This window comes from Microcaecilia unicolor, chromosome 11 (genome assembly GCF_901765095.1).
Source record: "Microcaecilia unicolor chromosome 11, aMicUni1.1, whole genome shotgun sequence".
Classification (NCBI taxonomy): Eukaryota; Metazoa; Chordata; class Amphibia; order Gymnophiona; family Siphonopidae; genus Microcaecilia; species Microcaecilia unicolor.
Genome location: NC_044041.1, coordinates 64221199 through 64245008, shown reverse-complemented (window position 1 = coordinate 64245008; position 23810 = coordinate 64221199). Strand labels below are relative to the sequence as shown.

The window sequence follows — 23810 nt, the reverse complement described above, 5'->3', positions numbered from 1 at the left end:
TGTTGTAGTTCATTTTGTCAAAGGGATGAATGACTCCGGCCGGTTGTGCAGTTTTTATATCCGTAGTGGAATTTGAATCTGGTCTTCAAGGCTTTCCAGAAGGTTCTCTTTGAATCACTTAAAAGGCTACTGTTAAAGATATTAGCTTGAAAACAGTTTTTTCTAGTGGTAATTTCTTTGATTTGCTGAGTTTGTTACAAAAGCTTTCAAGCAGAATCCGTTCTTATGATTCGTAGATGTGAGTCTTCATATGGTTACTTCCTTCTTCCCTAAAGTGGTCTCACTCTTTCACTTAAAATCAGACTCTAGTTCTTCCATCCTTTCATAGAGAAGATCATATGGAATTTTTTCTTGAAGGAAAGAGGGTGAATTCATGGAATGGCCTCTCGGCGGAGGCAAAGACTTAACTGAATTCAGCAAGTTTGGGACAGTACATAGGTCCTCTAAGGGAGAGGAAGGGGATAAGTAGATGGTATGGATGGACAGACTGGATAGGCCATATGGTCTTCATTTTTCTGTGTTTCCTTGATGAGATATCTGGAAGAAACTAATGATTTTTATAGAACTAATAAATTGTTCTCTTTGGGAAGAATAAAAGGAGAGGTTGCCTCTAAGCAACAACAGCTTGCTGAAATGGATATGTTTTTCTTTAGGCGTTTTGACTGGCTGGCAAATTACCTCCTTTGTCTTTTAAAGGCACGTTCCACAAGGGGGGCTTTGATATTTGCAAAGCGGCAACATAGTCTCCTCCATACATTTTCAACACTATTGCTTGGATGTCGCAGCTCAAGAAGAAGCTGGTTTTGGAGCTTCCACAGTTGCAACGTGGTCTCCGATCCACTCCCTATTTGAACACTGTTTTATGTCTTCGCACCTTCTGGACTGATCTGGTGAAGGTGCTAAAGAAGGATAAATTAGATCTACATAAGTAATGCCATACTGGGAAAAGACCAAGGGTCCCATCGAGCCCAGCATCTTGTCCACGACAGCGGCCAATCCAGGCCAAGGGCACCTGGCAAGCTTCCCAAACGTACAAACATTCTATGCATGTTTAACTTATCAGTTAATTTTCTTATCCTTTAGTCCCTCCAGTTTTCCCGCCATAATAACAGTTTCCATGTGATGTAGTTTCTGCCTCAACGGTTTTAGTTCCTGTTGAATAATGTAGTGTTTTCTATGATATCTTTACTCTGTTTTGTGAATGAATGAAGGTTATCGGTACTTATGCTTTACAAAGGGTAAAATTGCTTTGATAAGCAAAATGCCGGTTTAAGAGCTGCACAGTGTCCTTATATGGCACAGCACACTTCTGTAGTTTCTATCTCCTCCTGCTGGTCAATGGATGTAACACCTGCACTGCTGGGCTGATCTGGTGGGACTAAAGGAAAGACAATTAGCAGGTAAGATCTAATTTCTCCATAAATCCTCATTAATAAACCTCTTCCTCTGATGGCTAGCTAATAGCTTCTCAAAATTTGGTCATTTGTACTAGGGCACTCCCCCTCCTAAGTCAGTGATTTTAGTTTGATGCTGAAGTTTGTGTCTCTCTCAGAATGTTCTGCAGTATTTAGATGCCTTTGAGGATGAGGTGGGCTCTACAGTTGCACTGTTTCTTGAGGAGGCTGGGGATGTGGAGGCTGCAGGAGGAAATGATGCTGAAACCATTACTGCTAAAAAGAGCCAGATGGAATCGAAAGCTGCAAATGTTGCTGGACCTTGTAATGGTTCTACCTTCTACTACTTCTATCAAGGTACGTGTAAGGTGCCAGGTAGGGGTGGAATTTGGACAGTAGGGATGTGAGGGGTAAGGGTCTTGTAGGCAAATCTCTTTGCTTTGCAGTGAGAATTGTGCCCTTTATAGGGAGGAGGCGTACAGATAAGACTGGTCTATTGCAGTGCCTGAAGGGGTTGGGAGCATGTCCGCAGCATACTCGTGCCATGGCTGATGTCTTTGCAGCTGAGGATGGGCAGTACATGTATCTGCATCCTGTGAACATTCGCTGCCTGGTTCAGGAGTATGGCCAGCCTGGAGAATTGTCCGAAAAGATCACGGCTGCTGTGGTGGAGATTGATGGACACTCTGTGACAGAGGTGAGTATAGATTCATTGTTCATGTTGTAGGTAAGCCCCTTTGTTGGTGAAGGTTTTAGAGACAGAGGGTGTTGGAAACTTTTTTTTTTTTTTTTTAATTATAGCTTTACTATTCATACTGGAATTCCATTATATAGCTTTTTTATCAGTGTACCAGAGTTTCTCCGAGGACAAGCAGGCTGCTTGTTCTCACGACTGGGTGACGTCCGCGGCAGCCCCCACCAACCGGAAGAAGCTTCGCGGGCGGTCCGCACGCAGGGCACGCCCACCGCGCATGCGCGGGCCGTCTTCCCGCCCCCTGTGCCGCGACCGTTCCGCTCAGTCTTTTCTTTTCCGCGCCTGGAGAGAGTCGTGCGACTGCCGCTCTCTCTTAGTCAGCCCCGGGGAAAACCGTCGCGTTGTTTCGCGAATTCGTTATTTTTTGTTTCTGTTGCCGCGCGCTCCAGTTTTTTCCTTTTACATTTAAAAAAAAAAAAGAGGAGAGCACTTGATTTATTTTCCCTCGTTTCTAGCGGGGGCGTCGCGTTGCGGCCTTGTGGCCCTCGCGGTCTCGATTATTTTTTCGAGGTGTGATTTACCGCCACCATCGACGACTTTAACTCGCCGACGCGATTTTCTGTCGATGTCCTCGAAGGTCCCGAGTGGATTTAAGAAGTGTGGTTGGTGCGGCCGGCCTATCTCGCAGACCGACACCCCCGCTTGGTGCCTCCAGTGCCTCGGGCCGGAGCACATAATCAAGTCGTTGTTCTTTGTGTCTTGGTCTCCGGAAACGGACTCAGGTTGCGAGGCAAGTTCTCGGGACCGTCTTTTTGGTAACTTGCGCCGGCCCCTCGACGTCGACCTCAACGGCATCGGTTATCGGACGGCCGGTTCTTCCGGTACCGGTATCGATGCCGAGAAATCGGCACCGATGGCATAGACACCCAGGAGCACAGGTCCCGTCGGCCCGCCGGTCCTCCGGTGAGGGTAAGGGGTGAGAGGCCGCTGGGGCAATCTGCCACGGTCACTCCCTCAGCCCATGGCCCTCGGGGCCGAACCTGTCTGACCCGGTTCCTCGAGACCGAGGGGGATCGACCTCCTCCTCCTCCATTCCACCTGGCACCGATGACGGGCACCGCAAGAAATCTAAGAAGCACCGTCATCGGTCGCCTTCGATGCAATCCGGCTCTCGGTACCGGCGAGGAGTCGACGCCGAAGCGTCCGCGTCGAGAGGAGAGATCCCCTTCGTCAGGGACGGTACCGACGCGTTCAGGGGTCCCAGCACTTAGAGCAGCTTCCGGCACCGACACCTCTACGGCCCCCCAGTCTTTCCGGCAACGGGCCTGGACGAGTGCCTCCGAGCCATCCTTCCGGGGATCCTGGAAGGGCTGATGCGCCAGGCTGTGCCGGCGCCGTTGACTGTGGCGCCGGCGAGCTCTAGCCCGGTGCCGAGGCTGTCGACAACCGCCGCCGCCTTGCGGCGCCGGTCTCGACCGCCACGCAGATGGAGTCGACGTCGATGAGGGAGCTTCGTCCCCCGCCGGCGCGGGAGTCCACCGCTCGACGACACCGAGGCCCTCGGTGCCTCGACGTCGAGCCGGGCCCAGTTAAGGGACTCAGCTACATGAGCTTATGTCCGATAACCGAGGAAGAGGCCTCGTGGGGGGAAGAGGAAGACCCCATATATTTTTCCTCAGAGGAGTCTGCGGGTTTCCCCTCGGACCCCACGCCTTCACCAGAGAGGAAGCTCTCGCCTCCTGAGAGCCTCTCCTTTGCCTCCTTTGTAAGGGATATTGTCTATTTGCATTCCCTTCCCCGTGGTCCTCTGTGGATGAGCCGAGGGCTGAGATGCTCGAGGTCTCGACTATCCATCACCACCTAGAGAGTCCTCACGGTGCCGTTGCACAATGTTCTCAAAGAGACACTGCTTCGGAACTGGAATGAGACACTATCTAATCCCATCATTCCCAAGAAAGCAGAGTCCCAGTACAGAATCCACTCGGACCCAGAGTTAATGCGGCCCCAATGCCCATGACTCGGCGGTCGTGGATTCTGCTCTCAAGAGGGCACGGAGTTCGAGGGATACCGCCTCGGCGCCCCTGGGGCGGGAGTCTTGCACTCTGACTGTTTCGGGAGGAAGGCCTACCAATCTCCATGCTCATGACCCGCATCCAGTCATACCAGCTCTATACGAGCATCCCGTGCGGAACATGTGAAGAACACTGGGCGGAACCCTGGTCGATAAGCTCCCGCCGGTAGCAGTCCAGGCCGTATCAGGAGGTGTTCAGGCAGCTGCAAGGCTGCAGAAAGTTCCTGTCCAGGGGTATCTATGACACCTGTGAAGTGGCATCTCGTGCTGCGGCCCAAGGTTATAGTGATGCGCAGGCTCTCATGGCTGGCGTGCCTCTGACCCTGGACAACTGCACCCAGCAGAGACTGGCCGACGTGCCCTTGCCGGGGGGATAAATATTTTTGGTTGAGAAGGTCGAGCAGCTGGTGGACCAACTGCACCAGCGGGGAAACCGCTCCTCGACAAGCTCTCCCACCGGGCGCCTTCAGCACCCACCTCAGCAGGTGGACGTTTTTCCCGGGCCAGGCAGGCTGTGCCCTATTCTTTTGCAAAGCGTAGGTACACCCAGCCGGCCCGAAGGCCTCGTCAGGCACAGGGACAGCCCCAGCGCGCTCGTTATCGTCAAACAGCGTGCGCCTAAGCAGCCCCCTGCGCCTCCACAGCAAAAGCCGGGGACGGGCTTTTGACTGGATCCAACGGGAACATAGCCGCCCTCAAAGTGTCCGTATCGGACGATCTGCCCGTCGGAGGGAGGTTAAAATTTTTTCACCAAAGGTGGCCTCTCATAACCTCCGACCAGTTGGGTTCTCCAAATAGTGCAAGTGCGGATTTACGCCCTGAATTTGGCCCTCCCTGCCACCAAATTGTCCTCCGGGAGTCCAATTCCTTTCAGCTCCCATCACAAGCAGGTACTTGCCAGAGGAACTTTCCGTCCCCTTCTTCAGCGCCCAATGCGGTTGACGCCCGTACCACGGCAAAGAAGGGCAGGGATTCTATTCCAGGTACTTCCTTGTGGAAAGAAAACAGGGGGGATGCGTCCCATCCTAGACCTGAGAGGCCTGAACAAATTCTGGTCAAAGAAAAGTTCAGGATGCTTTCCTTGGGCACCTTCTGCCAATGATTCAAGAAAAACGATTGGCTATGTTCCCTGGATTTAAAGGACGCCTACACTCACATCCGATACTGCCAGCTCACAGACAGTACCCTCAGATTCCGCCTGGGCGCACGGCACTTTTCAGTATTTTGTGCTGCCCTTTGGGCTCGCCTCTGCCCACGAGTGTTTACAAAGTGTCTCGTGGTGGTAGCGGCGTACCTACGCAAGCTGGGAGTGCACGTTTTCCATATCTCGACGATTGGCTGGCAAGAGCACCTCGGAGGCGGGAGCCCTCCGGTCTAGCAGTGCACTATTCAACTTCTGTAAGCTGCTGGGGTTTATGATAAATTACCCAAAGTCCCTCTCCAGCCAACACAGTCTCTGGAATTCATAGGAGCTCTGCTGAATACCCAGACGCTCAGCCTTCCTTCCCGAAGCGAGGGCCAACAACCTCTCTATCCCTGGTTCGCAGACCAGAGCGTCTCAGCAGGTCACAGCTCGGCAGATGTTGAGACTTCTGGGTCATATGCCTCCACAGTTCATGTGACTCCCATGGTCGTCTTCACATGAGATCTGCTCAATGGACCCCTAGCTTCCCAGTGGTTTCAGGCCACGGGAATCTAGAGATGTCATCCGCCTCTCCACCAGTTGCTGCACTTCACTGCTCTGGTGGACCATCCGGACCCAATTTGACCCTGGGACGGCCATTCCAAATTCCCGCAGCCCACGAAAGTGCTGATGACGATGCATCTCGCCTGGGTGGGGAGCTCATGTCGATGGGCTTCACACCCAGGGTCTGTGGTCCCTCCAGGAAAAGGATCTGCAGATCAACCTCCTGGAGCTCCGAGCGATCTGGAAACGCACTGCAGGCTTTCAGAGATCGGCTGTCCTACCAAATTATTCAAATTCGGACAGACAATCAGGTTGCAATGTATTACACCAACTAAGCAGGGGGGGCACCGGATCTCGCCCCTTGTGTCAGGAAGCCGTCGGCATGTGGCGTTGGGCTTGCCAGTTCGGCATGCTCCTCCAAGCCACATACCTGGCAGGTGTAAACAACAGTCTGGCCGACAGACTGAGCAGAGTCATGCAACCGCACGAGTGGTCGCTTCATTCCAGAGTGGTACGCAAGATCTTCAGAGAGTGGGGCACCCCCTCGGTGGACCTTTTCGCCTCTCAGACCAACCACAAGCTGCCTCTGTTCTGTTCCAGACTACAGGCACACGACAGGCTAGCGTCGGATGCTTTTCTCCTCCATGGGGGACCGGCTCCTGTATGCTATCCTCCCATACCTTTGGTGGGGAAGACCTTACTGAAGCTCAAGCAAGACCACGGCACCATGATTCTGATAGCGCCCTTTTGGCCCCGTCAGATCTGGTTCCCTCTCTCTGGAGTTGTCCTCAGAAGAACCGTGGAGATTGGAGTGTTTTCCGACTCTCATCTCGCGAACGACGGAGCGTTGCTGCACCCCAACCTTCAGTCCCTGGCTCTCAGGGCCTGGATGTTGAGGCGTAGACTTCACTGCGTTGGGTCTGTCTGAGGGTGTCTCCCGTGTCTTGCTTGCCTCTAGGAAGGATTCCACTAAAAAGAGTTACTTTTTTAAGTGGAGGAGGTTTGTCATTTGGTGTGAGAGCAAGGCCCTAGAACCTCGTTCTTGCCCTGCACAGAACCTGCTTGAATACCTTCTGCACTTATCAGAGTCTGGCCTCAAGACCAACTCAGTAAGGAATCACCTTAGTGCGATTAGTGCTTACCATTATCGTGTGGAAGGTAAAGCCATCTCTGGAGAGCCTTTAGTCGTTCGATTCATGAGAGGCTTGCTTTTGTCAAAGCCCCCTATCAAGCCTCCTACAGTGTCATGGGATCTCAACGTCGTCCTCACCCAGCTGATGAAACCTCCTTTTGAGCCACTGAATACCTGCCATCTGAAGTACTTGACCTGGAAGGTCCATTTTCTTGGTGGCAGTTACTTCAGCTCGTAGAGTTAGTGAGCTTCAAGCCCTAGTAGCTCATGCTCCATATACCAAATTTCATCACAACAGAGTAGTGCTCCGCACCCACCACCAAAGTTCCTGCCGAAGGTGGTGTCGGAGTTCCATCTTAACCAGTCAATTGTCTTGCCAACATTCTTCCCCAGGCCGCATACCCGCCCTGCTGAACGTCAGTTGCACACATTGGACTGCAAGAGAGCATTGGCCCTTCTACTTGGAGCGGACACAGCCCCACAGACAGTCCGCCCAATTGTTTATTTTCTTTCGACACTAACAGGCTAGGGGTCGCTGTCGGGAAACGCACCATCTCCAATTGGCTAGCAGATTGCATTTCCCTTCACTTACGCCCAGGGCTGGGCTGGCTCTTGAGGGTTCACGGTCACGGCTCATAGTGTTAGAGCCATGGCAGCGTCAGTGGCCCACTTGAAGTCAGCCACTATTGAAGAGATTTGCAAGGCTGCGACATGGTCATCTGTCCACACATTCACATCACATTACTGCCTCCAGCAGGATACCGACGTGACAGTCGGTTCGGGCAGTCGGTGCTGCAGAATCTGTTTGGGGTGTAAATCCAACTCCACCCTCCAGGACCCGCATTTATTCTGGTCAGGCTGCACTCTGTTAGTTGTTCTTCGTAGGTCAATTTCTGTTGTATCCTCGCCGTTGCGAGGTTCAATTGACCTGGGTTCTTGTTTTGAGTGAGCCTGAGAGCTAGGGATACCCCAGTCGTGAGAACAAGCAGCCTGCTTGTCCTCGGAGAAAGTGAATGATACATACCTGTAGCAGGTGTTCTCCGAGGACAGCAGGCTGATTGTTCTCACCTACCCTCCCTCCTCCCCTTTGGAGTTGCGTTTCATCATCATTTTTTGCTTGTCATTCAATTGAGCGGGAACGGTCGCGCACGGGCGGGAAGACGGCCACGCATGCGCGGTGGGCTGCCCTGCGTGCGGACCGCCCGCGAAGCTTTTTCCGGTTGGTGGGGGCTGCCGCGGACGTCACCCAGTCGTGAGAACAATCAGCCTGCTGTCCTCGGAGAACACCTGCTACAGGTATGTATCATTCACTATACTTGAGAGAGGGCATAATGTTCCCAACCCCCTGCCCCTGAGCATTGATTGCTTTCACTCTTTCACTTTGCAGGAAGTGAGACGGCGTCATAGATACTTGAGGCACCTGCCTTTCACATGCGAGTTCAGCCTTTGTGAACTGGACCTGCTGCCACCATGCATCTCCACACAGACCCTGGCCATGTTTGCAGGTGTTTATCCCATATCCACTACCGTTCTTTCTGTGTTACTGCAGAGATGCAGGAGTTTTGAGGTGCTGGGATTCAGTCTTCTTTTTCTGGAGTATACCAAGAATGTAGCAGTGGAGGCTCTGTGGAAGGCTTTTTTAGAGCTCTGGCTGGTGGCTGAATGAGGAGTGCAGGAGCAGTATGTGCACAAAGCTTTGGGTCTAAGGAGAGTGAAGAAAGGTTATGCTGTAAGCTTTGTGGGGGAGGGGGTCCATGGTCAGAACTTGTATCATGTTTTCTGCTGTGCACATCCCAGGTGACATCGAGAAGAGAAGACGCCTGCGACTAAAGAAGGCTGCAGATGAGCAACGTCGGGAACATAGAATTGAGATGGAGGAGAAGAGAAACAGGGCAAATGTGAGTAAACCCACATGAAATAACTGACACTGTAGGCCTATGTAGATCTTATGTATGGTGCTCTGACCAACCCTGTGCCACCACTGACTATTTTTCTCTTTATTTTTAATATGCCACTCTCATCATCAAAACACCACCTGGTGTCTGTTTCCGTTCTATTCTAATTTGTTTCTACCAACTCCCAATATGAAGGAATTAATCTAAGATCAGGAGTAGGGGAGTAGCCTAATGATTAGTGCAATAGCCTAAGAACTGGGTTCAGTTCTCACTGCAGCTCCTTGAGACTCTGGCAAGTCACTTAATTCTCCGTTGTCCAAGGTACAAAATAAGTACTTGTTCATAAGTAAACCACTCTGATTGTAATCCCAGAAAGGTGGTATGTCAAATCTCGTCCCCTTTCCTTTTTTCTCTGGGTAAAGTTATTCCACAGTAAAGCAGCTTGGTAAGTAAAAGTAGTGTCTTATTTTTATAGGTTAAGGCCTTAATTACTGGAAAGTGTAAGAGTAAGGTATTCCTGTATTAACTTTCTCTTCCAAATACCGAACATATAATGTGTGAGGTATTCTGATACAGAGCTCTCGCGGATTTTATAAATCATACACACCAATTTAGGAAAAGGGTTTTTTTTTTTAAATTAACCAAAATTCCGTACAATATCACAAAGCTTTCAAGATGCACGTATTCATACACACCACTTTAAATCTAATTTGTACCTGTCTTGGCAGTCGGTGCAGTTGGATCAGTAATAGTGTAACCGTTATATTTACGAGTCTTAAAAATCTGCTTTGCAGCTGTGTAACAATTGGAGCCTACTTTTTGAAATGGTTGATAACAGAGAGTATAGCACATTATAGTAATCGAAACATGGAAAAATTAGGGCCTGAACTAATATCCACAATTGTTCCTTGTAGAATAGTGGCCTAATTATGCATAACTGACACAGTTTAAAAATACTTTGTCTACCACTGTGAGGAATTACCTAGGCAAACACTAGTTCCCCTTAAGGCACATCATCCCCGGGCCATGTCAACAGACCAAACCTTGGATTACTAGGCAGATGGCTGTGGCTCAGATCAGGGAAAATAAATCGTCTAAGATGGGAGAGTCGGGGAGGTCCTGGAGGGAGTTGAAGGAAGGCTTCCATACCCTGCCAAAGATGGCTTTAGTTCACTGCCTCCAAACCTGGCCAGCTGTAGCTGGGATATTGCTGAGGAGTTTGAGTACTACAGCCTGCAAAGTAGGACAGGCCTTCATATATAAGGGGCAGAGACTGCTAGAACCTATTTTTGTGTTTAATTGTCAGGCCTGTTAGAGAAGAGGCCTTTGTGGTGCTTAAATTGAAGGATTACTTTTAAATTGAAATCCCTGCTTGAGAGAGGACAGACTTTTGTTACATAGTGAACCCAAGCGCATGAATAAAAGTATAAATAAAGGGTTTTTTTTAGTTTAAACTGTCTGTTGCCTATATATATTAGGAGCCCATGCCTGCTGCTGGACCCAGAGATAGCGTAGAATCTAACAGAAACCACAGAACTTTAGATTGCTTTTCTATTGATAAGGGTATGCCTGAAGCTTAAGTACAGTTTCTGGAATGGTATTGTGGGGGTTACTTAGCCATAACAGTTTTGACTGTCTGGGAAAACATGACAAAAGTGGTGGATCCATTCTGAACTTTAATGCTCAATTTCTCAAAAATTACTATTTAAGCAGTTGCTTGTTTGAATTTCTGCAGCTTTTTTTTATTTTGTATATACAACCGTTCAAACCCCATCTGTTTATTGCAAATTGTTCTAATAGAATACTTTAAAACCTTATTTTTTTTGTTTTTGTTTGATGACTTCAGTCATGTTTTCCAGAGATGGTCATCTTTAATGTCAGGAAAAGAGATGGGCATCACCTGTCTACCCATGCCATACAGCTTAGGAGTATACGTATACCTAAAGCCATGAATCCTCTGCCAATAGAACCATGTGTGTGTGTATGTTTTAAAAAGGACTGGGAGGGAGATCATGTGATGGCGTGAGCAGTGCGGATGTGAATCTGCAGTGTTCTGGAGGCTCCCTGCTCTTATCTTTATCTAACCAGCCACATTTTGAATTTTGCTGTTTCAAACAAGTCCTGAGACCTAGTGCTGACTTTTATGGATAGATTTCTCATGTGTCTGGTTGTGCTATGTCCTCCAAAGGAATACGATAAGAAAAAGCACAGACACGCAGTGAGGATAAAATGGCAGACCCAGCAGGGCCTGCGCCACATGAATTCTAGGCAGAGCAACTTACTCAGCTCTCCTTTGTGATAATGTAAGCTTTGGAACCCAGGTGGGAGAAATTGTTTGAACAAATCCAAGGGTTCGAATTGAGATTTGAGGAGCTGAATCACCAAGCAGGAGAGCTGGAACAGCGCATGTCTGATTAAGAGGACACCACTGGCACATTGGGACCACAGCTAGAGGCCTTAAGGACCCAATTGAAAGACCCAATTGATAAACTCGATGATAGAAAATATGTCCTACAGAAACAAAGTGCACCTGTCGGGTTGCCCAAATCTTTGACAGAAAGCAAGCTCCTCAGCTTGCCTGTTTTCTGTCATCCACACGTGGGGGCAATTCCCTGAGGGTGGAACGGACTCACTGCCTGGGATGGCAAAGGCCTGGACAGATGAAACCCTGGGTGGTTATAGTGTAGCTTTTAAACTATGCTCACAAGGTGGAATTACTCTAGTACTATTGACAACACCGAGAGACCTTCCAATATGAGGAGAAGGCAGTTTTACTGTTCCAGGATTATTCCCCAGCATCGTTGGAACAAAGGAGGTTTACACCATTGTGCAATGCTTTACGAACAAAATGGGCAATGTGATAATAATGGGTGACTTCAATTATCCAAATATAGACTGGGTAAATGTAACATCGGGACACGCTACAGAGATACAATTCCTTGATGAAATCAAGGACAGCTTTATGGAGCAACTGGTGCAGGAGCCGACGAGAGAAGGAAAAATTCTAGACTTGGTCCTTAGTGGAGCGCTATGATCTGGTGAGGGACGTTATGGTACTGGGGCCGCTTGATAACAGTGACCATAATATGATCAGTTTTGATATCGACCTGAAGTAACTGTACACAGAAAGTCAAATACGTTAGCGTTAACTTTAAAAAGGAGACTATGATAAAATGAGAAGAAAGGTAAAAAAAAAACTTAGGGGGGCAACTGAGAGAGTAAAAACTGTACAACAGGCGTGGACGCTGTTCAAAAATACCATCCTGGAGGGCCAGGCCATACATATTCCGCGAATTAGAAAAAGACTGAACTCCAAAAGACAGCCGGCCTGGTTGAAAAGTGAGGTGAAGGAAGCTATTAGGGTTAAAAGAAACGCCTTCAGAAAATGGAAGAAGGAACAGTCTGAAAATAACAAGAAGCAGCATAAGGAGTGTCAAAGCAAATGCAAGGCGCCAGATAAAGAAGGCCCAAGAGGGATTACGAAAAAAAGATAGCATTAGAGGCAAAAAAAACATAGTAAAAATGTTTTCGGTATATTAAAGCAGGAAGCGGCAAAAGAATCGGTTGGGCCGCTGGATGACCGAGGGGTAAAAGGGGGCGATCAAGGAAGACAAGATGTAGCAGAGAGACTGAATGAATTCTTTGCTTCGGTCTTCACCGAGGAAGATTTGGGTGGGATACCGGTGTTGGAAATGGTATTTCAAGCGGACGAGTCTGAGAAACTTACTGACTTCACGGTAAACCTGGAGGACGTAATGGGGCAGTTCGGCAAACTGAAGAGTAGCAAATCTCCTGGACCGGATGGTATTCATCCTAGAGTACTGATAGAACTGAAAAATGAGCTTGCGGAGCTACTGCTAGTGATATGCAACTTATCCTTAAAATCGAGCGTGGTACCGGAAGATTGGAGGGTGGCCAATGTAACGCCCATTTTTAAAAAAGGCTCCAGGGGAGATCCGGGAAATTATAGACCGGTGAGTCTGACGTCGGTGCCGGGGAAAATGGTAGAGGCTATTATTAAAAACAAAATTACAGAGCACATCCGAGGACATGGATTACTGAGACCGAGTCAGCACTGCTTTTGTGTGGGGAATCTTGCCTGACCAATTTACTTCAATTCTTTGAAGGAGGTAAACAAACATGTGGACAAAGGGGAGCCGGTTGATATTGTGTATCTGGATTTCAAAGGCGTTTGACAAGGTACCTCATGAAAGGCTACAGAGGAAATTGGAGGGTCATGGGATAGGAGGAAATGTCCTATTGTGGATTAAAAACTGGTTGAAGGATAGGAAACAGAGAGTGGGGTTAAATGGGCAGTATTCACAATGGAGAAGGGTAGTTAGTGGGGTTCCTCAGGGGTCTGTGCTAGGACCGCTGCTTTTAATATATTTATAAATGATTTAGAGATGGGAGTAACTAGCGAGGTAATTAAATTTGCTGATGACACAAAGTTATTCAAAGTCGTTAACTCGCGACAGGATTGTGAAAAATTACAAGAGGACCTTACGAGACTGGGAGACTGGGCGGCTAAATGGCAGATGACGTTTAATGTGAGCAAGTGCAAGGTGATGCACGTGGGGAAAAAAGAACCCGAATTATAGCTACGTCATGCAAGGTTCCACATTAGGAGTTACGGACCAAGAAAGGGATCTGGGTGTCGTCATCGATAACACACTGAAACCTTCTGCTCAGTGTGCTGCTGCGGCTAGGAAAGCGAATAGAATGTTGGGTATATTAGGAAAGGTATGAAAAACAGGTGTGAGGATGTTATAATGCCGTTGTATCGCTCCATGGTGCGACCGCACCTGAGTATTGTGTTCAATTCTGGTCGCCGCATCTCAAGAAGATATAGTAGAATTGGAAAAGGTGCAGCGAAGGGCGACTAAATGATAGCGGGGATGGGACGACTTCCCTATGAAAAAAGACTAAGGAGGCTAGGGCTATTCAGCTTGGAGAAGAGACGGCTGAGGGGAGACATGATAGAGGTATATAAAATAATGATGGAGTGGAACAGGTGGATGTGAAGCGTCTGTTCACGCTTTCCAAAAATACTAGGACTAGGGGGCATGCGATTAAACTACAGTGTAGTAAATTTAAAACAAATCGGAGAAAATGTTTCTTCACCCAACGTGTAATTAAACTCTGGAATTCATTGCCGGAGAGTGTGGTGAAGGCGGTTAGCATAGCAGAGTTTAAAAAGGGGTTGGACAGTTTCCTAAAGGACAAGTCCATAAACCGCTACTAAACAGAAAAATCCAAAATTCCAGGAATAACATGTATAGAATGTTTGTACATTTGGGAAGCTTGCCAGGTGCCCTTGGCCTGGATTGGCCGCTGTCGTGGACAAGATGCTGGGCTTGATGGACCCTTGGTCTTTTCCCAGTATGGCATTACTTATGTATTTATGACTGGGGGATCCGCTTTCTTTTTTTCTACCCAGCTATTCTTAAAATATTCACTAATTTCCAATGGGAAACACTGGACTCCCTGCAGGATGCCCAGGACTTTAATACTATCCCTCCTGGGGAACCATTATCTTAGTTCTGAACTCTGTGGCTTACTTTATTTGTTCATAGCTGTCCTGTTTAAGCATATTAGATTCTTTGGACAGTAGGAGTGCTTGTGATCAGCAATGTTTGTGTGGTTTGTCTTTGATAGACTAACTTGTGTTTTGATTGCAGGAGCAGGAGGCCTCCTAGTCTTAGTGGCTCTATTCCCACTGTTGAGACTCCCAATGGAAAATACACACTAAAGTGCAGGAAATAGCGGAAGTGTTTCTCTCCCATTTTAGGGATTTATATAGTGGCCCAAATTGCCATGCCCATCTGCTTGATAAGATTCAGGATTACCTACAAGGCTAGGGTATGCCCCCACCCCCTGAGGGGTCTGCGTTGACTCAACCAGCCACTCTCTGCTAAAGAAGTACAATCTGCAATCCGTTTCCTCAAATTTTATATTCTGCCCCAGATCTGGATAGCTCAGCAGGGGAATATTATAAACTGCTACAAATCAAACTCATAGGCCTGTTAATCTCGTAATTTGATGCTGTAGTGGAGGCTCAGCATTTCCCGCTTTATGATAACATGGCATTGGTCTTATTTTTCACGTATTAATGTTGATCTCAGACTCTCTTCACGCATTTTGGCAGAAAGATTAGAGGTATACCTGCCAGTTTAATCCATGCAGACCAAGTGAGCTTTGTTATGGGGGTGTTGGTCAGTCCTTAATGTCAGTAGGTTGCTGCTGGCTATGGCATATGGCAGGTGGAGAAGGGTTCCTCTAACAAAAGCACGCTGTGTATCCAAGCTGGCAAGTGCTGTGGTCCTTTTTGTTTGAGACTGTCTTATGTGGGGATAGAGCACTGGCATTTTCATGCCATTTTTACTCTGTATTCCGGTCCCAGTATAATCTTGCTGGTCAATGGGATCAGCATGGAATCGTTTCCTATTCAGTGTGGGACTAGGTAGGGGTGCCCGCTTTCCCCATTACTATTCCTTCTGTCTTTGGAGCCCCTACTGTGTCAGCAGGGGTGTGTGAGCTGGAGGTTCAGGGCACGATCATCAAGGTTCTCGTCTTTGCCACAGACTTGCTTTTGACCTTGTCAGAGCCTCAGTCTTCGTTACCAGCTATGATGCATGTCGTGCAACGTGGGCACGTTTTGGGATTTAGATTAAAATTAACCAAATCTCAGAGGATGAAGAGGCTTAGTATTCTTCCTTGAAACTTCTCAATGTGCATAGAGTCCTCATTAGATATCTGGAAGTCACAAATGAGTTTCACAAATCAGACAGATTGATGCTTTTTTGGAAAACAGAGGCTTGGCCTTATGGCTTCCAAGCCCACAATTGCTAGATGGCTAATGGAAACTATTGCGTCAGCTTATTTGCTTTCAGAGTAGCAGGCTCCTCGGGCCTTGCAGGCTCTTTCTACGAAGTGTACAGGAACATCCTGGGCAATACAGTCAATGCTGCATACCTTTGCCAAGCACTACAGGATAGATGTAGTGTGCTTAGAAGCCAGTTTTGGGGCTCAAAGGTTCTGGAAATGTCCAACGCAGGGATACTGCACATCCTGCCACAGAAAGGCATCAGCTAGGGCAGGCCATTTGGTGAATTTAGGGGAGCCCCTGCAAGTCCTTCATCTAAGGAAGGAACACAGGTTCCACGGTGGATCATCTGGGGAGAAACGTAGCGCTGAATGGTGGGCTATCAGCAAAGAATAGAGCAGATGATACACTCCAGGTAGTAAATGCAATCCACCAGTCAGGCATCACAGTACAGAGCCTTAACAAATCATGCAAAGAACCCAAAAAGATACAACCAACCCACAAACTGAAATAGCCTCAACATCCTAGGTTCAAAATAGTCCAACAAATGTAAGGTTCTTGAAGACCTGATGCGTCGTACCTTCAATCTTTATAGGAAACCTCCAGTCCCTCCACAAATTAAGCAGCCTCAGATGCAGAGACAAAATATTTTGTAGCTCCATTGTGAGTTACGCAGAGTCAGGCAGGGTAAACCAGAGTGAAACAAACATTGGGTGGCAGAGCTGGTGGTGGGAGGCGGGGCTGGTGGTTTGGAGGCGGGGATAGTGCTGGGCAGACTTATACGGTCTGTGCCAGAACCGGTGGTGGGAGGCAGGGCTGGTGGTTGGGAGGCGGGGATAGTGCTGGGTAGACTTGTACGGTCTGTGCCCTGAAGAGGACAGGTACAAATCAAGGTAGGGTATACACAAAAAGTAGCACATATGAGTTTATCTTGTTGGGCAGACTGGATGGACCGTGCAGGTCTTTTTCTGCCGTCATCTACTATGTTACATAATTGAAGGAGAAATTAGGTGTTCTGATAATTTTCTTTCCACTAGTCCTTCCCACTATCCCAGAGGCTTGCCTGATGTTTTGGAGATAATAATAAAACTTTATAACCCGCTATATCTATAAAAGTCTAAGCGGGGAACAAATCACATACAAAATATAAAAAGACAGAACAAGTCAGTGCTATGTAACGAATCTGATAAGGACTGTACCTTGCATGGTGCTTCCTGCATATCTCTTATTCTCTATAAATTGAGATGAGAGAGGTCCATATGTGTTTGCTTGTCTGGTTACTGTTAGGTGAGCGAGTTGTTTAAGGCGGTTGTATTTATTCTGAGTCTTATCCTATTGCTTGTCTACAAAAATACTGAGGAGCTGGGCTGGATGCGAAGAGAGATGTCTTGGCTCAGTTTTCAGTTCTCTATCTCCACCTGCTGGTTGATGGACACAGCTATCCCACAGGTTCTGGAATAGTGTGAAAGACTAATGGAAAAAGAATTTTCAGGTAAAACCTAATTTCTCCTCACCTGGCTTAAGGGGTGCTTTGTTACATCTGCAGTAATAGCTAGAGCACTGGTAAACTAATACAAGAAAATACAAGCTCTAGCTCTAAAACATTCACAGTAGCTCATGTGCAATTATATTTTTTGATAGAGAGAAAAGCCCTCAGAAACCTGATAGAGAGAAAAGCCCTCAGAAACCTGTGACACTCGGTCTTAGGTTTAAAACACTGTTACTAAGTTTGTAACGTTGTATACAGTGTTTAGTTTCTATCATAGGGCAAAAACTCTTACTTGTGCTTTTGAAGCACTAGATTGGCAGTGGCAAGGTGCTGCTAAACTGAATGTGCTTGAAAGAAACTTTATTTGAAGAAGCACTTATGGTCAAGCAATCAGGACCCAGCATGTAGTCTTTGAAGTTTGAGGGGGCCTCCGTTTCACTCTCAAACTGCTTCGTCAGGAACTATGCTTTATGCTGGTTTTAATCTTGAAATCTCCGATTTCTTGTATACGTGCTTTGTTACATCTCACGTTCTGGTCTGATTAAGACAAAAAGGAAAGAAAAATTTGGTCTTACCTGCTAATTTTCTTGAGTCCAACCAGATCAGTCCAGAGGCCCACCATGTTGGAAGAGGGGAGCCTTTCCAGGCTCTTTCTTTTCAGTTCTGTTTGGGTTCAGCCAAAGACTCTTTGGGTATTCCCAAAGGATGTGTTTCCTTCTTTGGAATACTGAATTCTCTTCTCTGGATATAAGCTTAAGGTAGAGGCATTCATTTTTTGGTCTACAGGAATACTACTGTGCTCTGGCTACATGGTGCCTGTAATAGGGCATAGCTCATAACTTTTAGGTCTGTGTCGCCATCTGTGAGCTGACGGGCAAAACCCATACTCTCTGGACTGGTCTGGTTAAGGAAAGAAACTTAGCAGGCAAGTCCAAATTTTTCCTTCAGATGAGGAAGACTCTGCCTTTGGAGTGGGTGTTGATAGCAAGCCTGACTATTTCCCCTCACAGTTTTAGAGGTTGCTTGGGTGCATCCCATTTGTCTTGACTGATCTGGTGGAAGAATAAATAAAGTAATGTTCTTACCAGCTAACTTCCTTTCATTGAGTTCCACCAGCCCAGCCCACATATTTGGGTTTATTCTTCAATATTAGCAGATGGAGATTCAAACCCCCAAAACAGTGGTTTACTGACATTACCCTATGTTTGGATCCCACACAGTATCACAAGTCCAGTATAACTGAGCCAGAAAAAAAAAATAAGAGATTTCTTGCCCTTCTCTTTCCCTCAGAGCCAAGGGGGTTCTGACTAAAAAAAAAAAAAAAAAAAGTAAACTGACCATTCTTTCAAACATTAAGGGCAAACACTAAATCCAGTACAAAAAAGTGACTACATTAGCAATTCAAAATGTTGAGTGACTGATTTTTTTTTTTCTTGTCATAGGTCCATAAGCAGTCTGCTTATAACTTCTATAACGTTTTATGTGAAAAAAAATTTAAAATTAAAAGGATAGGGTTACAATTGTTTGCTCTAATAGAATTAATTAAAACCTAATTTTTTTTCTGGTGACTTCAGCCACCTTTTATAGTTATTTGTGACCATCTCTGAGAAAAGGTGGCTGAAGTCACCAGAAAAAAAATTAGGTTTTAATTCAGTAAGAAGTTTTATAGTTATTTGTGACCATCTCTGAGAAAACTTCTTACTGAATTAACATCCTCAGATTAGCAGGACTTTAAAGAAGGGCAAATAACAGGTAAGGCTAAATTTCTCCATTTCTAGCCCATCAGTTTGCCCAGTTGACCCTGCCTGCAATCACTGCAGAATATTCTGTCTCCAAGTTAGGTCTCTGTCTTTAACTTTTTCAGGCCCAGATGTTTCCTCTAGGTCTTTTGGGTTTAAGCCCAATGAGAGCTGGCCTGTGAAGTCTTATGGTACTGTACCAATATTTGTGAATACATAGTGATTTTTGTCTCCCCCTTTCTTTTCTCAGTTTGCATAGGCCTGTCACTAATATGATGGCTCTTGACTGGGGCTCATACACCAGGGCTCTTTCTGGAACCCTGTAATAATAATCTTTTAAGTCTGGCCAGTAGGTATCACCACTGCTGCTATTCTTCCATAGGAAAGTGGCCTTGGCCAGCAGGGTGTGAAGGAGCTGAACTAAGCCAGGGCCACTGAACCAGCCCCCTGTTCATTGGTTCTTGCTAGCAGCACCTTTCCCTACAGATGCAAATCTTCCATTTCTGAATATGTAAACCACTTTGATTGTAACCACAGGAAGGCAATGTATCAAATCCCATTCTCTGTTCCTTTTCTCTTATTTTTGTTCTTTTTAGATCCTGAGGTTCACATTGCTCTAGAAAACCTGCAGCAGTTCCCTGCATTCAGTTCCTGTCAGCCTGATACAGCACTGTTGCTTACTCATGCCTCACCAATTCCTTCTGGTAGCAGCGCATCTCAAACCGGTATGTCTTTGTTACTTATAAGGAGACTTATGCAATGGATTTGAAATAGTCTTTATCTGCAGTCAGTCATTCTGTATGACCCCTCAGCCTATCTACATAAGCTGCTTAACTTTTCTATTGGTTTTTTGGAGGTCCTCTGTACTTGTCCCACATTTGCTTTGAATTCTGATACTCCCTTTTCTCCACCACCACTGGGAAGCTTCATGACTATTTCCATTTCTATTGAGAAAAAGTTCTGTACTAGGCAATGTTCAGTCCACAGAGGGCAGAAAATGCTGGCTGCCACAGGTGAATTAGACCTGGATATACGGTGCTGACCCATATCTGGGTACCAGCACTAAATATCCGAATCTTGGGTGGCTCCCAGCAGTTATTTGAGTACTCTTGATATTCAGTGCTAGTACCAAATAGCTATCCAGGCTAGTTAGAACTGTACACACAGCGGTCTTATTTGCCCGGTTAGGTATCTGGCACTGGCACTGAGTATTGGTGGTGCACAGGTAATTTCAACTCTACCTCTGCTCTGCACCCAGACTGCACAGGCACTAATTAGATAGTGTGTGCCACAGAATATCGCTGCTGGACTCACTGTGACTTGACTTAAGGTAGGAATCCTGCTACCTTAAATGATACAAAATAAGAACCCCATGGATTTTATTTTTAATCCAGTTTAGAGTTATATTCAGATACAGTAGATACTTGTTTAAGTGCTGATAGGCCAATATAATCTTGTAGTAAGAATATACATTGAAAACCAGCGCACAGTTTTACATGCACTTAAAAAAACCTCCTAATTCAGTAAACTAATGGCATGAAAATTAGCTTTTAAAGTAAGGATCACTTAAGGACCAACCACTGTGATGCAGTGAATTGAATACTAATGCTGGCTATAGCAGCACTTAATATTCAGTCCCGCAGGGGGAGGTAAAATTCCTCCACTGCACTTGGACACCCCTGAGGGCTTAGAGGTAGGGATTTTCCTTATAACCTTAATATATTGGGAGTTGATGGGACGGAAGCTGTTTGGCCACTAAATTCAGACATATTTATTGGTGTGACACTTTTACCTATGTTTGCAAAGTAATATATTTACACTGGGTTTTTTTTGTGATGTGATATATTTCTTGTATCCCGCCAACTCCCACTTGAAAAGTGGTTTACAACAGATTAAAAGAAAGAAAGGTAACAAACAAAGAAAATATGAAAAAATTAATGTAAAATAAAAATTTAAGACAGAGCGCTTAAGTCTTATTTTTGCGAAATTGAAGATAACCAGAAGAGTTTCTAAGAACCATGGATAAGGAGAGCCAAAATTGAGGGGCATAAAAACAAAAAGATGATTCCAATATTTTCTTGTATTTATATTTAAACAATTTTTATTAAAAGATATGGAAACAATTGACAACAGCATATCTGTGTGTTTGTGTTACAAAAGGTAAGCTCCCTCTCCTGGACCAAACATTTTCTCCCTCCCTCCCCCCCACCCCAACCCTTCTTGCTTCAACAATGCATAAATTGATAGCATTTGTTTAAGATACAAACAACGTAAGATCCCAAACAGTGTAAGAATTAGCAACATGTATAACAAACAAGTTAAATCATCTAATCAACTTTTAATTTCGCTTTAGATGGTATCTCATCCCTACTCCACTCCACTCAAAATAATACTACTTACGTTAAAGCGAAGTACCAGACTTAAATCCTAACACCCCCCCTAACAAAAACAAAAAAACAACAACCCCCCTTACTCCTGTAGAAGCTGAACTATGTAAATCAATAGTGAAAATGGTGCATTTGTCATCTATAAATTATTAATAATGAGACCGCCCCCGAGGACTTAAAATTTGTAAGTAAAGGTTCCAAAGCAACACAAAACTCTGCGTACGCTTGGGGGACCTCCAAGTCTCCTCACCTCCTTAGCCTCCCAGGTCACCATAAGGTGATCCTAGTTCCTCCAATGTCAAAATGCCGGAGGATCCAGAATTGTCCAGTACTGTAAAATAACTTTCCAGGCCACCAGGCTTAGTTTACGGCATAAGAAGATAGCGTTTCTAGACAGAGATCGATAGGCTGCAGGCTTATCAAGTAAAAAATTGTTCTACAGTCCCCTGTATATTCTGTTCCAGCATCCAAGACAGGAATCTCCTTACCTGTCCCCAAACATAATGAACTTTTGAACATGACCAGAAAGCATGCATCGAAAGTTTGCTGTACAGACTCCACATTCCTGCATTTTAAGGCCTTTTTTAAGGGTACTCAGCTTATTAGTTGCATATGTAGAATATCAAAGGCCTTTGAAGAAATCTCAAGTACATTGCACCTCGTTATCCTAATTTAATACTCCAACATAGGAATCAAACAATTATTTTTTTACTGGACAAGAGGGTAAAACTGATGCCTCAGATCTTGTAAGTCACTGATTTCAGAAACTACATTATCCTTTATTTTATTTATTTATTTAGATTTTGCTCACACCTTTTTTTCAGTAGTAGATCAAGGTGAGTTACATTCAGGTACTCTGGATATTGCTCTGTCCCAGGAGGGCTCACAATCTAAGTTTGTACCTGAGGCAATGGAGGGTTAAGTGACTTGCCCAAGATCACAAGGAGCAACAGTGGGATTTGAACCAGCCACCTCTGGATTGCAAGACCAGTGCTCTAACCACTAGGCCACTCCACTTTGCCTTTGTTCTTTTTTTTTTTTTTTTAATTTATAGTTTTTATTGGTCAAATAATACAACCAACCAACATTCAAAATGTCTTTTTCCAACCATAAATTCCATTAACATAAGTATGAACAATGGACAAACTTCCATCACAATAAAGTTTTTCCATTTTAGCCCTCCCTTCCTCCTACCCTTCTACCCACCCACCCCCTCCCGCTCTTCTTCTCTGGTTTTCCCAGCCCAGATTCAAGAAGTGTGTTCTAAGATTTCATTCAGATGCATCCATTCTTCTGCTGCTTGGTTTAACTTTCCCCTGCAGCGGTCTGTTAATTTTTCCAGTGAGGATACCGCTTTAAGTTTCAGTATCCAATTCTGGATAGATGGACCCTTTTTCCGCTTCCAATTCGCAGCAATGATTGTTTTTGCCACTGCCGGACCCATCCTCTTAATTCTACATTGCCATTTCTTTCCTTTTCCATTCCCCCATCCCAATAAGCACCATATAGGGTCACACAGAAATAACACTCCCAAGGCCTTGGTAAGTAAATTGGCCACCTCGCCCCAAAATTTCTGCAATGGCTCACACTCCCACCATATATGGTAGAATGTGCCGATTGTCTGTTCACATCTCCAGCATTTATCAGAGGCTTCTGGATACATAGCTTTCAACCTGTCCGGGGTATAGTATCACCTGCTTAGAATCTTATAAGCATTTTCTTTTATTAGCACGCAAATAGAGGTCTTTTTAACCTCCAAGCAAATTCTTTTTCATTCAGTGATACTGAATTACCCCACCTAAATCCTGTTCCCACGCCTTCATATATGGTAATTTCTCCAGATCCTGACCTCGCAAATACCCATACAGTCTGGAGATCCCCTTCCCTCCACAGTTTATCTCCCCCCACAAATTCTCAAATCTTTCCCTTTCCAATGAATTTTCTTTTACCCAATTCTCTTTGGTTAAGTAATGCTTAACCTGAAGGTAAGCAAAATGATCCGTCCCAGGAAGCTCATATTCAGACTGGAGCTCTCCAAATTTCTTAATAGCCCTGTCTCCTATCATTTCTCTAAATCGAATCAACCCTTTCTGAGCCCATGTCTTAAACACTGTGCTCTCTCCTCCCACTGGAAACCCAGGCTCCTGGGTAATCCAAGCAAATGTTGAACTCTTCTGAGAGCCCCTAACTCTCCCTTTCAGGACTCCCCAGAGCTCCATTAAATGGGAGACAAAAGGATTTAATGTCATTTTCTTGTAATTATTCTCTGGAATGGAAGCCCATAATAGCCCGTCGAGCTTTCCCTCCTGTACAAAAATCTGCTCTAGTCTTGTAACTGGGGATAAGTCCACCCTGCTCCATTCTCCGATCTGTTTTAATTGTGCTGCCCAATAATACCAAAGCACGTTGGGCAGGGCCCTACCTCCTTGTTCCACCTCTTTCCACATGATTTTTCGGGATATTCTCGTCGGGCGTCCCTCCCATATGAATCTCCCT

The 23810-nt window shown here is 45.9% G+C and overlaps 1 protein-coding gene across 1 annotated transcript in view; it reads left to right on the top strand.

Annotated features, from left to right (window-relative positions):
• RNF10 (ring finger protein 10) overlaps positions 1–23810 on the top strand; it is a 132779-nt gene that overhangs the window by 84317 nt on the left and 24652 nt on the right. The window contains 6 exon segments of the mRNA XM_030219861.1: positions 1553–1751; positions 1958–2091; positions 8366–8483; positions 8776–8856; positions 8859–8876; positions 19524–19652. Coding sequence (XP_030075721.1) covers positions 1553–1751; positions 1958–2091; positions 8366–8483; positions 8776–8856; positions 8859–8876; positions 19524–19652 — 679 coding nt within the window.